At 37.4% G+C, this 13,692-nt stretch overlaps 1 protein-coding gene across 1 annotated transcript in view; it reads right to left on the reverse strand.

Annotated features, from left to right (window-relative positions):
- The window catches only part of birc6 (baculoviral IAP repeat containing 6), a gene marked incomplete at its 5' end in the record, with an annotated part of 290,465 nt that overhangs the window by 143,048 nt on the left and 133,725 nt on the right, over window positions 1-13,692 (reverse strand). The window contains 10 exons of the mRNA XM_069936120.1: window positions 1,584-2,146; window positions 5,093-5,220; window positions 8,044-8,177; window positions 10,388-10,498; window positions 10,670-10,796; window positions 10,882-11,027; window positions 11,989-12,105; window positions 12,201-12,354; window positions 13,025-13,158; window positions 13,346-13,504. Of these exons, the coding sequence (XP_069792221.1) occupies window positions 1,584-2,146; window positions 5,093-5,220; window positions 8,044-8,177; window positions 10,388-10,498; window positions 10,670-10,796; window positions 10,882-11,027; window positions 11,989-12,105; window positions 12,201-12,354; window positions 13,025-13,158; window positions 13,346-13,504 (1,773 nt within the window). The remainder of the gene's footprint in view (window positions 1-1,583; window positions 2,147-5,092; window positions 5,221-8,043; window positions 8,178-10,387; window positions 10,499-10,669; window positions 10,797-10,881; window positions 11,028-11,988; window positions 12,106-12,200; window positions 12,355-13,024; window positions 13,159-13,345; window positions 13,505-13,692) is intronic.

Raw genomic sequence — 13,692 nt, forward strand, 5'->3', positions numbered from 1 at the left:
GTAATTTAAGAGGAGGCTAGATGAGTATATGGATGTGAGGGGATTGGAGGGTTATGGGCAAGGGAGTGTGTAGGTCGAACTAGTGGAGTTTCACATAAATCAGTGCGGACTAGGAGGGCCGATATGGCCTGTTTCCATACTGAGAATTGTTATATGACATTTGGCCATTTGTCCCCACTCTGGCAGAAGGGTTTTATATAAAGATTTAATCCAACAAATAAACATCGGTCCAAGTCCAAACCTTTTTAATAAAATAAATTCCACTCTAGCCTATCAAATGCCTTTTCAGCATCTAATGATAAGACCATCGGTAAGTTGGATTCCTCTCAAGAAATATGAATCAAATTAATTAAGTTTGCAATATTATCTGCAAAAAAATTATTTTTAATAAAACCAGCTTGGTCTAAATGTAAGACTGGTAAGTATTTTGCCAATCTATTTGCTAGAATGTTACGTTACTATCTTGTAATCAACATTTAACAAAGAAATTGGTCTTTCCAATCTTTCCAAAAGATCCAATGTTTAAAGAATCTCTTATCTTTTTAAAAAAATAACTGTTATAATAGCTTGAGAAAAAAAAAATGGTCAAGAATGAACATCCATTGCTTAACAATGGCATTAATAACTAATTTTTTTCATAAAATTCAGATGTAAATCCATCTTCACTCGAATAAATTTTTCATCATCACCATTTGGTGCATAAATATTCATGAGTGTCCAAAATTCTGAATTAATTTGACAATCAACAACTAAAAGACTACCAACTGAGTCGCTAACAACAATTCTAGTTTAAAAGACAATTTCTTATGAATCAAAATAGCAACACCTCTTCGCTTTAGAATTAAAAGAAGCTATGACTTGACCAACCCAATCTCTTTTCAATTTCTGATGCTCCTATTCAGTCAAATGAGTTTCTTGCAAAAAAGCAACATCTACTTTCAGCTTTTTAATACAAGCCAAAATCCTCTTTCTCTTAATCAGATTATTGAGCCCATTAACATTAAACAACATCATATTTAATATCATAAAGTCAAACTTCTGCCAGCCACTGGGATGGGGCCCCTGTTTGCAGCAAATCTGCATTGTGAAATACATCTCCTTGATAGAAAAGAAACCCTCACCCCAGGAAAAAAAAGTACTGACAAGCAGTACTATCCCCTTCTATTATACAGGAAGCACTACTGCTTTATTCAGATTTACTATCACATTCCACGTTCTTTAGAGAGTTTAATTAAAATCTGTCACATCCATGAGATCTTCCTTTAGTACATGTAAAAACATAATGGTGGAGAAACTTAGCAGGTCAAACAGTGAACTTTATGTAGCAAAGATAAAGATACAGAACCAACCATTTGAACTTGATCTACTTGCTTTACCATATTATCTAATGTGCAAAGCACAAAAAAATGCACCACACATGTGAACACTGAAATCTATTTGCCCATGAGATTATTTTAATCAACTGCAATTTTGAGCTCTTCGACAACCAAAGCTGCTAGATCATTCTGACTACTTTTCACTGAATTCAGCCAACTTAACAAAGACGACATATAAAGATTCAAGTAAAACATGCAAGAACCTACCTATTATCATCGCCATGGCATTGCTATTGCACTGACCCAAAGCTGACAGAATCTGACTCATGATTTGTTGATTTCCCAAGACTAAATCAGCAATACAGGTTGTTGCAGATTGTGCAAAGGAGGTGCTCGCATTCCCATCTTTACTGCTGGAGACTTTTTCTTCGTCGGATACACTATCCGAGGCACTGCTGCCAACTGGCATTCTAGCACTGTACTCTCGGTTACTTGAAAGGGGCAACTGGACCAAGATGTTTACCAGCTTCAGCAGATCAAACATGAGCTGATCCCTTGTTGTCTCTCCACAAACTGCTTTGGCATCACCTGGGCGAATGATATTTGCAAACAATCCACCAAAACAGGCCCGAGCACCAACGGAACTGTCAGAGCCACTTCGGGATATAACTTTGTCGGAGCAGGTGATGTAATGGTGCACCAGGAACGTCACCGACTCGATGACTGCGGAGATTGTGGTGACAGAAACAGACTCAAAGTTGGGTTCCAGGGTAAACTCCAGCAACTTTGCTTGTGCATCCAATGGCCCTTGGCCTGTTTGGAATGGGCCCCTGCAGAGGTTTAAAAGAATTGTAACTTAACATTTTACACAATTAATAGATTACTTTCTCATTATCAACTAATCTTTTAAAAAAAGCAATCATACGAAACAAACATTCAATACAGAAGTAGAGCAATTTTTAAAAACAAAGTGGAGACAATGGAATATGCCTTCACCAGAATTATGCCAGTCTTCTCAACAAGGCTACTGCAATCTAAAATTTTGTTGAAATATTTTAGATCATAAATAATGAGCTTTCAGCATTTTATCAGTATCTGTTTCTGGAGCCTCATTTCAGATTAGCCATAAAAGGGAGGTTCAGTGGACCTATTCAAGTGGACTAGAAATATCCTGTGGCGTTATTCAAAGCTAACATATTCTGTCCAGCAGTCAACATTACAGATACTTAAGAAAACTGATAACATAGAGGACACCTCCCGGCTCATTATGACTGGCAGTCAAAAGAGAGCGACCTTAATTCCACCATTAAGAGCAAAGTCTACAGCTCCAAAGGTCAATGTTCCCAAGTACACATCAACTCTATAAAACATTATGAGATCTGAACCTCCACTGACTTTCTTAGATGATTTAGTCAAACCTATTTTCCTCATCTTATCTCTAACCCTTCCACCGACTACTTTTAAGCATTTGCCCTCTGCTAACTTGTTACCCCTTAACACCTTGTCATCTCCTTAGCCCAATCACCCTTCAAGATTTCCTTGGTCCTCCAACACAGATCTATTGTTTCACTACTGCTGCAGTCTTCATCTACATGGGCGCCAAGTTCTGGAATTTCTCTCCCCAACTCTTTATATATCCATGGCTCTCTCTTCATTAACCCTCCGAAGATTTGCCTCATCTTACTGTCCAAATATAGTTTGGGGTTAAATTATTTCATGAAACAGGACGTATCAACCAAACATTCATATTGATTGCAAGTCAATTTGAAGAGCAGGCAACATTTTACTAAATCTCTCTCAACTTTCTCTTCAACCTGGATCTAAATTCCAAATGTCATTATTTCTTTGCCTTTCAAAGCTAGAGTTTGTATCATCAAGGCACAGTCCAGCTGCTGCCATTCACTGGTTAATGAAATTCAGAACAGCCCCCTCACGCATAACGAAAGTGAAGTTGCACAGGGCTATGCTGACCCACATTAAACAATACATTAACATTTAAACCACAATCAGAGTCTTCTCACTTGCAGCTTAGAACAATTGCTTTGCTTTCTCCCCCCCCCCCATCAAGTTCCTGTAATAGTAACAACTGGACAACCAGAAGTGATGCTCTATTTATATGCAAGGAATGGTTTCAATAATGCTGTAGAAATTATAATAATCTGCTTCCAGTTTGCATCACACAAAATTACTCCACTACAGTTTATTAGGAAACATTTCAAGTCACCACTGCATTGTCAACAATGCTACCTTTCAATGAGGCAGTAAATCCAAACTCTGGCAAACCTTTCAATTTAAATTCCTAAAGCACAACTGAAAACTTGAAGCTGAAAATTTATAGAGAATTTTATGACAGATTTTTTCTGTATGTGTTTGGATGGTATTCGGTAATTCAAGATCATTCCAATAAATTTATTTTGCTTTAGTTATCTCAATCCTTTTGCTTGTATTCTTTTTTTCTCTAAGCAAATGCTAATTTGCTGTTATATTTTTTACATCCTAACAGACTCGTATTTTCTTATGCAAGACACAAATGTGCTGGAGATACTCAGCAGGTCACAGACTATCCATTTTGGGCCTTGGCCCTCCTCATCAGCTCGACCTGCTGGGTTTCTCCAGCACTTTTGTATATTTTATTCAACTCCAGCATCTGCAGACTTTCTTGCTTAACTTAATATTTTCTTCTATCTGAATTTCTCACTGTCATGTGTACAGTAAAAACATTTTGTTTTGCATGCTATCCAGGCATGTCAACTCATAGTACAATAATAACAAATAAACAACCATGTTGGGGTTAGTGTTACAAGCCAACTAGCACCGGCTATAGAGTTAAAAGTTATGCAAGGGCATTATCTTTTGCCAGTTAGATATCTATTAAGAGCACTTAGTCTTGTATCATTCCTTAGTTTATTTTAAAGAATGAAAATGATACAATTGCATGTTGTTTTTCTGCTGCTTTAAATTTCAATCACAAAAGAATTTTTTTTTTAAAAAGGAGCACTTGCATCTAGCATTACCATATATTCCAGTGTGCAGGATGACTCATACATAGGTCAACCCCAGATTTTCCACCTAAAATGTAGATTTTGAGCAATACCTTTTGCATCGGATGACCCCACCCCCACATTGACCAGTGGAGTGATGCTGCCACAATATTTTAATTTCAAATTACCTTGAAAAGGTTTTAATTTTATCAGCATATTTTAAAATAAACCAATGTCAGCTCCTGTAACAGGCAGTTTAAAGCCTGTGCAGGGCCGACGGCAATAGGACTGGGCAGATGGACCCCGTGGGGGAGCGTTGTGACTTCGTTGGACACACGCAAGTTTGCCCCGCTGAACTAGCAATGCCCCTCAATGCACATGCATCCATTTTGCCGTCACCACTTATGTGAAGGTGAGCCAGGTTGTCAGTGCGAGGAAGGTGCATCAAGGCCCTGACCTGAACACTTGCATGGAGGTGAGTCGGGCTGTCAGTGCAAAGAAGGTGCGCTGAGGTTATAACCTGAACGCTTGCATGGAGGAGAGTCAGGGTGACCAACACAAGAAAGGTAGTAGAGTGTGCCTAGGGCCTGATCGGAACACTTGCGTTGGAGCCGACGGGACGAGAATAGGGAAGATGGCGGTGGAGTTGAGATTTTGCTGTTAAGGTTTACATTTTACAGCTGGCAGACAAGACGACCAACAATTTTGATGCGATATTTTAAAGTTTTGGATGTTTCTATATGTCGCCATATACAGTAGATCCATTTCCTCACAACTGAAAACCTTTTGAGTTACCTTTCAGTTGAAAGTATGTGTATAAGCTTTAACAGGAATTCACTGAAAACCTGAGGGTTAGTTGAGGAGAGGTGCACTTGGAGTCGAGTGAGAAACTCTTGCATTGCTTGTGTAGCTGTTGGTCCAACCTGAAAAGGAACAAAAAAGCAGCTAAAGTTTTCGAATGAAATTTGAAATACAATTCTTAAAATCCAAAGCCCACAAAATGAGTAGGTTGTATGTTTGGAACACCATTATTTCCAAGATCTACACTTTCCCTAGAAATCACATGGACTTTAACATAGATTTAGAATAGTTTCTTTTCATTTCACTCATTGAATCAATCATTGTCAATAGTGAAAGCTAGAAAAGTACCCTTGTGGTGTTACCACAAATTCTGAATGCTCAATTCCAAGTCAAGGAACAATTTTTTATTTAAACTGCAACAGCACATAACAAAAGAAAAACCTCAAAATATCGAGGGGCTTGTTGATTTCAGGGAGACAAAAAATTCTTCAAACTATTAACATGGCCTTTCTTTCATACAAAACAACATCAGTCACAAACACTATAACATATAGAAACAGAGAAAAAAGGTGCAGGAGTAGGCCATTTGGCCCTTCAAGCCTACACCGCCATTCAAAACGATCATGGCTGATCAGCACCCGGTTTCTGCCTTCTCCCCATAACCCCTGATTCCCCTTAGCAACAAGGGCCAAATCTAACCTACTCTTAAATATTGACAAGGAACTGGCCTCAACTATTTCCGGTGGCAAAGAATTCCACAGATCCACCACTCTCAGAGAAGATATTTTTCCTCATCTTTGTCCTAAAAAACTTCCCCCTTATCCTTAAACTGTGACACCTGGTTCTAGTTTCTTCCCCAGCATTGGAAACAACCTTCCCCACGTCTAAACCCTCAAGAATTTTATATGTTTCTATAAGATCCCCTCCTCAATCTTCTAAATTCCAGAGAATACAAGCCTAGTCTATCAAACCTTTCTTCATATGCAAGTCCTTCCATCCCTAATATCAGTCTAGTGAACCTTCTCTACACCTCCTCCATGGCAAGGATATCCTTACTCAGATAAGGAGACCAAAACTGTACGCAGTACTCCAGGTCTGGTCTCACCACCTGCAGCAGGATCTCCCTACTCCTGGACTCAAATCCTCTCACTATGAACGCCAACATACCATTCGCCCTTTTCACCACCTGTTGCATCAACACGCCCACTTTCAACGACTGATGCACAGCAACACCCAAGTCTTGCTGCATCTCCTCTTTTCCTAAACAGATACCATTTAGATAATAGTCCTCTTTCCTGTTCTTACCTCCAAAGTGGATAACCTTGCATTTATCCACATAATATTGCATCTGCCATGTCTTGGCCCACTTGCTTAACTTGTCCAAATGACTCTGCACCGTCCTAGCATCCTCTACACAGCTAACTCTGCTACCCAACTTCGTGTCGTCTGCAAATTTTGAGATATTGCTATCTATTCCCACATCAAAGTTGTTGATATATATTGTAAACAACTGTGGCCCCAGCATGGAGCCCTACAGTACCCCACTAGTCACTGGCTAACATTCAGAAAAGACCCCATTTATTCTTACTCTTTGCTTTCTGTCCATCAACCAATTCTCTATCCATCTTAATACCATACCTCCTATACCGTGCTTTTCAAGTTTGTTCGCTAGTCTTCTGTGCGGAACCTTATCAAATGCCTTACTAAAGTCCAGATATACCATATCCATTGATTCCCCCCATCCACTCTACTGGTTACATCCTCAAAAAACTCTATTAGATTCGGCAGACATGATCTTCCCTTCACAAAACCATGCCGACTCCGTCCGATGATACCATTACTTTCCAAATGTACTGCGATTGCATCTTTAATAACTGATTCTCGCACTTCCCTACTACCAATGTCAGGCTAACTGGTCTGTCGTTTCCTGGTTTGACTCTCCCTCCCTTCCTAAAGAGTGGGGTTACGTTGGCCACCCTCCAATCCTCAGGAACTAATCCAGTATCTAAGGAGGCTTGAAAAATTATCACTCATGCATCCAGCATTTCCTGGGCTACTTCCTTCAGCACTCTTGGATACAGACTATCCGGCCCTGGGGATTTATCTGCCTTTAATCCCTGCTATTTAACTAATACAACCTCTCAACTTACAATTATTTCCTTTATTCCCTCACATTAGATCCCTGATCCTCAGCAATTTCCTGAAGATTAGTTATGTCTTCCTTGGTGAAGAGAGAACTAGTCATTCAGATAGTCTGCCATACCCTTGTTCCCCATGATTAACTCATCTGTTTCTGTCTGCAACGAACCCACATTTGTCTTCATTAACCTCTTTCTCTTAAAGTATCTATAAAAACTTATACAGTTATTTTTTATGTTCCCTGTCAGCTTCCTCTAATAATCCCTTTTACCTTTCCTAATTAATCCTTTTGTCCTCCTCTGTAGAACTCTGAATTTCTCCCAATCATCAGGAATAAATTTTTTGGCTAATTTATATGCTGCTTCTTTGGATTTGATACTCTCTCTGATTTCCCTTGTTAGCCACGGATGCGCTCTATTGGTTGTGGTGTACAAACTCTTATTTTCAATTATATATTTACATATAAATAAAGCTCACACCATGATTATCTAAGGCAGCATCAAGTTGGCACTTACTCCCAAACTATTTTCTAATACCACTTATGCAGAAAATTTTGGAATGGCACGAGAGTGTGTCAGGAAGTAGATAATCTGCCTGGCTGAAGATTAATTTTAATTGACTGGTCTCATCAGAAAAAAATAACACTGCAAGTGAACCCAAGTTATAATGTAAAAAGAAAATACGAGAGATAGCCAATTTAAACAACATTGAACAAGCATCTCTTCAAATACCGCAGAAATTTAGAACAAATGAAAGTGGGAACGTGTTTGGAATGCAGATCATTTTACAAAGCCACTAAGTTGTACCTGTGGGCTGTGTTGACAAGTGCCATGAGGGCTGGTTCCTGAGAAGAACCTCACCAATACATGAATCATGTTTGGATCTGACACCATCACATGCGCTGTGTTTTCTTGCAAAGCCATACTATTACTTGGAGCAGCTGAAACAGAAATCCAATAAGCAATGAGGTTGCTATTATTAAATATCAGATAAGTCCATTAATCGAATTCACAACAGATGCAACATTTAAAAGGACAATTATTCTGCAAAATGACAACAGAAATTTAGGAAAAAAGCAATTAATTAATTTAAAAAGTACAATTTTAAATTTAAAGTTTTCAAAATCAAATGTATGCTAAATTCCACTTTCTTATGCGAAAAGGAAAGACAACAAGCTACCTCACATTTGGATCAAACCATGTAGTAGGGTGAAGCAATGAAAATCCTTAAATATATCAAATTTGTGTTTTTATTACATAAATGTTTAAAATTTTCTAAAACAACTGGAACATTTATTTTCACCCAAATACACTCAAACCCAAGGAACAAACATTTGCCAAATTTCCAATGTTTTCCCTCCTGTCCCACATGATAAATTTGCAATCTGCCCCATTTCCAATGGTCTTAGCCTGCTGCCTCAAGCTCTTACTTGCCCACATTAAACTTGCATGCATTCTTTATTACCATCCCTCACGCTTCCATTATTTCCACAAATTGGAAACCAAAGGAAACACCTGATCAAAAGATTGGAAAGTTGTCTTTTAACGAGCTTTTCATCATAAACTCTCAGTTCTTTACCTTAAACCTTTTTTTCTCTGCTTTATGTATTGTTCATAATTTTAAATCAAAATATTTAAGGAGGTCATTGAAATCCTTTGGATGTTTAACTGTTTTAAAAATAAATTTGATGGAAATTCTATTAGTGAAGAACCACCTAAATATACGGTGTTTCAACTGGCTATTTCTTGTTATTTTTATTTTCCAGCTGAGGCAAATAGAATTAAAAGAACTATTGCTTGCCAAAGTTAGTTACTAAATTTAACACTAAATTAAGAATTACCATCTTCCTGATATTCTTCTGCTCAACAGAGAAGTAATCTTCTGTACTTGGTAGCTTAAACAAATAGTAATTTTTAAAAAAAATGCATGTCTATTTTGAAGTATTCCTGATGTGTATTAGTATTTTTTCTGTTGTGGAATTACATGCTGAGATTGTTAAAACAACATGTATTCAATTTTAAAATAGTGTAAGGTTGAGAAACAGTGCTTGACGATTGTTTACATCAGAAATTATGCTAGCTGCAATGAGCACTTGGAAACCTATTAAAAATTTATGCGAAGCATAAGTAAAGCAACAATTTAGACCATGGGACATGATCTATTTGAAACAGACCAAACAGGTCAATTTATATTAAATTCACTGGAAACAACCTAACAAAGTATGTTATTTTAAACAAGCATGGCCAGAACATAGATTAACGAATAGAGAATAAAAGAAGGGTTGCAATATCCGATCACTGAAGCAAGCCACGTTTGTCACATTAGAGCAAGAGTTCCATTCAAGGAATGGCTCAGTAAACAAGGCAGATAAGTAATGTCTCAATCTGCTATTGAAAAAAAATAAGGCAAGTAATAAATGAAGCACAAGATGCATTTTTGATAGGAACAGAGCCAAGATGGCTCTGGGAATTTGTAGGTGGCAGAAAAGTGCACATAATGTATAGAGGGAATGGGAGGGAAAGTTGGGAAAAAGAGAGAATAAACAGGACCTGTAGTTATCAACAAGACAAAGGAAGGAAGTACAGTGACCCATACCACCATCATGCAAAGGACAAGCCTTTGAGATCATTATTTTTGGTCAAGTAATTTTTTTTGTTGCACTGGATAACAGCTCATCTGTTGTGCTATTGACAAATGTGTTGTACCTATAACCAATACAACATGTTCCTGCTGTTGCTTCATATCACAAACAAGTTTCTCAAGCATTTGGCAGAACTTAAACTTCCATTTGCCCCAATGTAATCCTTCATGGCGTTAGATCTCCATTAGGTCATCACTGAAACTTCTTAAGTCTTTCTTCGTAACAGTGATTTTTCTGCTCTGCACCTTTCCTATTTGCTTATATCCTTCTTCTCAATGCAACCTAAGCAAATCTTGCACAAATCCACATCACAAAAGCCACTGGAGAAAGAAACTCAAATTATCTGTGGAAGGCAAAACAAACTCCTAGCTGGAGACTCTTTATTCAATTCAGGAAAGCTCCAAAGGGTGTTAAACATAACTATCCTTCTTGATCCATGGAAATGGAATTAACGAGTTAAGAATTTTGCAGAGGAGGAAAGAGAAATGCCAACATCAAAAGGTACTTACTATTCAGTTGCATATTTGTCATAAGAGCCAGACTATGCAACACAAGGCACCAAGTCCGCAGGGAGGTGTTTGGGTACCAAGCCAACACGGTCAAAAGGCTGGATATTGAAGCTGCCATTTGAATGAAAAGTTTTTTTTCAGAAATGCATCCAAAATTTGAATATACAAATATATGCCATTCCAATAGGTCTTTTTTAAACTCCGTTATTCAAACAGAATTTATCATTTAACGTGACATTGTGAAAATAAAGAAAACCACCTTTAATTTAGTAAGTGCCTCACCTTGATTTAAAGGGATTGCTGGCACTCTGCTTGCATTAAATAAAAAAGCATCAGTTCCTGCATCTTCATTCCCAACAGAACAAGCATTCATGCTCAAGGAGAGCCACAATTGCAGTAGTGATTCCAACTGGAATAAAAGTTAAAAGCTGCATTAAAGGGAGGAGGCAAAAAATTGCAGTCTAAAAACAAGTGAAATAATTTGAGTTTTATACCTGAACATGATGAACCTGGAGCATAGAGAACAGCTTGTTGAAGCATGCACTTAGCATAGGAATTGATGGTGGTGGCACAATCAGCTGACAAGATGAATGCAATCCTCTCAGCAAGGAGTCATCAGTTCCAGGAGGAGGCTGAGACACTAAAGTAATTAAAAGAATTAAGGGATTGCTCATTGAATTGTTTTACTATTAGAACATACCCTAAAACCAAACATAGCCCTCAATTCTCTGCAGCTGGTGAACTACAAAATCTACATTTACCCTTTCGTGCATATTAGGGGATAGAAGAATCATGCACCGAACATGGACTGCAATTTTCTCACAAATAATTTGTCACTCGATAGCAACCCTGTATTTGGCCCAATATTCAGTACTCAAGAAAATTAAACAAAATTTAATTTTACATTTGAGGGGCTTAGCATGACCAGAGTTGTACTGCAAGTCAAAAATATATTGGTTTATAAAATATAGCAAAGTTCTTTAATAGTTTATCAAATTAACAATTTGGTGACGTCAGTGTGTGTGTGTTTAATTGCATTAATCATCCAGAATTTTTAGGAAAGAACTCTTCACTTGGAGAGGAAGACAACAGTCAAGTATTTTAAGACCATAGTTGCAGAGGTTCATTTTCAGTGAGGCAAAGCAGCTTCCAAACCACGATGATACAAGATCCAGTTTCTGACTTCATTCCAAATGAACACAATGTGCAGTAATGGTCAGCATGGGACCAGACTCTCCAACTCCATCATCAAATTAATGACTACACACCAAAACAACGCTGTGAAGACATTCCACTTTGTGCATTGATCTGCCCCCAAATTAAAAGCATCCCTGTTCATACATCAGGCTGAGTTTTTGAAGTCTGCAACAGTCGTGATGGCATTAGGGTGTGAAAAGCAACAATTATTGCAGTTTCAAGTATTTCCAGGAAACCCTTTTTGCACAGAAAAAGAGCTTCACACATCTTTTACGTCTGGATTGCCAGCAAATACAAGTAATAATGCAGATAAAGTTTACAGAGCAGCCACTAAGTGATGGATTAGGCTAACCCATTATTTAACAGGCTGCTCTAGTAAATGGTGTATCTCTCCATCTAACTACCTGTGGGTGATGTATTAGTGAGTGCCTGAAGAATGGAATCAGCTTCTAATGTAGCCATCATCTTCAGCATCAGCTCAGCTTGCTGCTCCAGACCAACTTCCAGTCGGGCATCCAGTGCTACATTTCAAATTAAAACAAATCAAAATGTTACCTGTTTTTAACTATTAGCCTGCAATTATTAAAACGCATTAAAATATGTAAAACATACAAACCTTGTGATATGGAAACAGATATACTTTGAGATGCATTCTTCTCATTGGCAGGTGGTGGCTTTGGCATCTGAATTCCAACACCACCAATATAAGGATTATAACTGTAGGTGCCATAGTCCGTACCCCAATAATCATACCAAGTACTGCTAATAGGCTTTTGTGAATAAAAAAATAAAATGTTGATAATAACACTAATCTGCTCAATAATTATTGTAACTATGAGAAACATTTCGCTCATAATAATAGCATTATTCATTAATCTACAGGTTTAAATTTAAAGTATTAAATGTATTGATACAAGAATCTTACAAATGAAAGCTTAAAATAAAGCAAATGCATATCCAACTGAAATCACCAAGTTTGTGCTTATCTTGCCCCTGAAATTATTTACACAGTTACCTGTGTGCATTGGGCTCCCTAAATACAAATGAAGTGTATATCTATATAATTGTATCGACATATTCCCAAATCAAAAGGAAATCTAAGCACAAGGTGGATTAAAAAAAATACGAGAGTGAATGCATTTATAAAGATAAAAAGGTCTGGAATGACACAGATATCTGTATTGGTTTTTTTTAGATCAACAATACAGCTTTGAGACATTCCAGATATTGTATGAATTGGTTTTTCCTTGTAATCCAATGTGTAACATTTGACCCACTATTGATAATTTACAAAACATAGTAGGGTTAAAAAAAAATCAGAAGGACAGAGAGGGTTAAAAATTCTATATTATCCAAAGCAATACAATGAAAGCCCATTCCAATTAAAAAACAAAAATTAGTTTTGCATGCAAAGATGAAATTTAATTGTGGGTACTATACCTTGAACACTTTGGCAGCAAGGGGATCTTCATCAAAGTCAACATCTAGGGGACCAATATCAACATCCATGAGGTCTTGTAGCATGTCAAAGTCTTTGTCTTTATCTTTTTCCAAAGATGATGCAGATGGAGCACCTTTGGATGATGAAAACAGCTTTAACATTGCCAAGTATGTTAACTAATGTATGGAAATGGACCACATACACCTCACCAGGCAATTTTAAGGCTGTGCTTTTGTTTTAAATTTTTAAAAAAAAATCTGACAGTATAACTTCTCTATAAAATTAATAAAAATGACAACCTGTCCTCATACATCACTCACCTGTAATATCTGGGGTTAAAGGTTCATCTATAGATTCCACAAGTGGAATTACAGATGGTTGTGGCAGGGAGTCATCGGAGTCAGTAACTGATGCTCCTACATCTTCACCCACTGCTCCTTCTTCCATGGAGTCCACGACAACTGGTGACAACAATTCACCTGTTCCAAGTTGAAGCCAATTTGTAGAAGGTTACAACTTTTCACACAGGAATCATTACTTTGCACAAACAACAGAAAAATCAACAAAAAAACAGCAAAATATCAATTGAAGTTTGTAAAACAGAAAATAAATCAAATGGTAGGAAATTTGAAAGAAGAATTCAAAACTGGTTGATCAATTTTAAGAA

Source organism: Narcine bancroftii, chromosome 4, assembly GCF_036971445.1.
Source record: "Narcine bancroftii isolate sNarBan1 chromosome 4, sNarBan1.hap1, whole genome shotgun sequence".
Taxonomy (NCBI): domain Eukaryota; kingdom Metazoa; phylum Chordata; class Chondrichthyes; order Torpediniformes; family Narcinidae; genus Narcine; species Narcine bancroftii.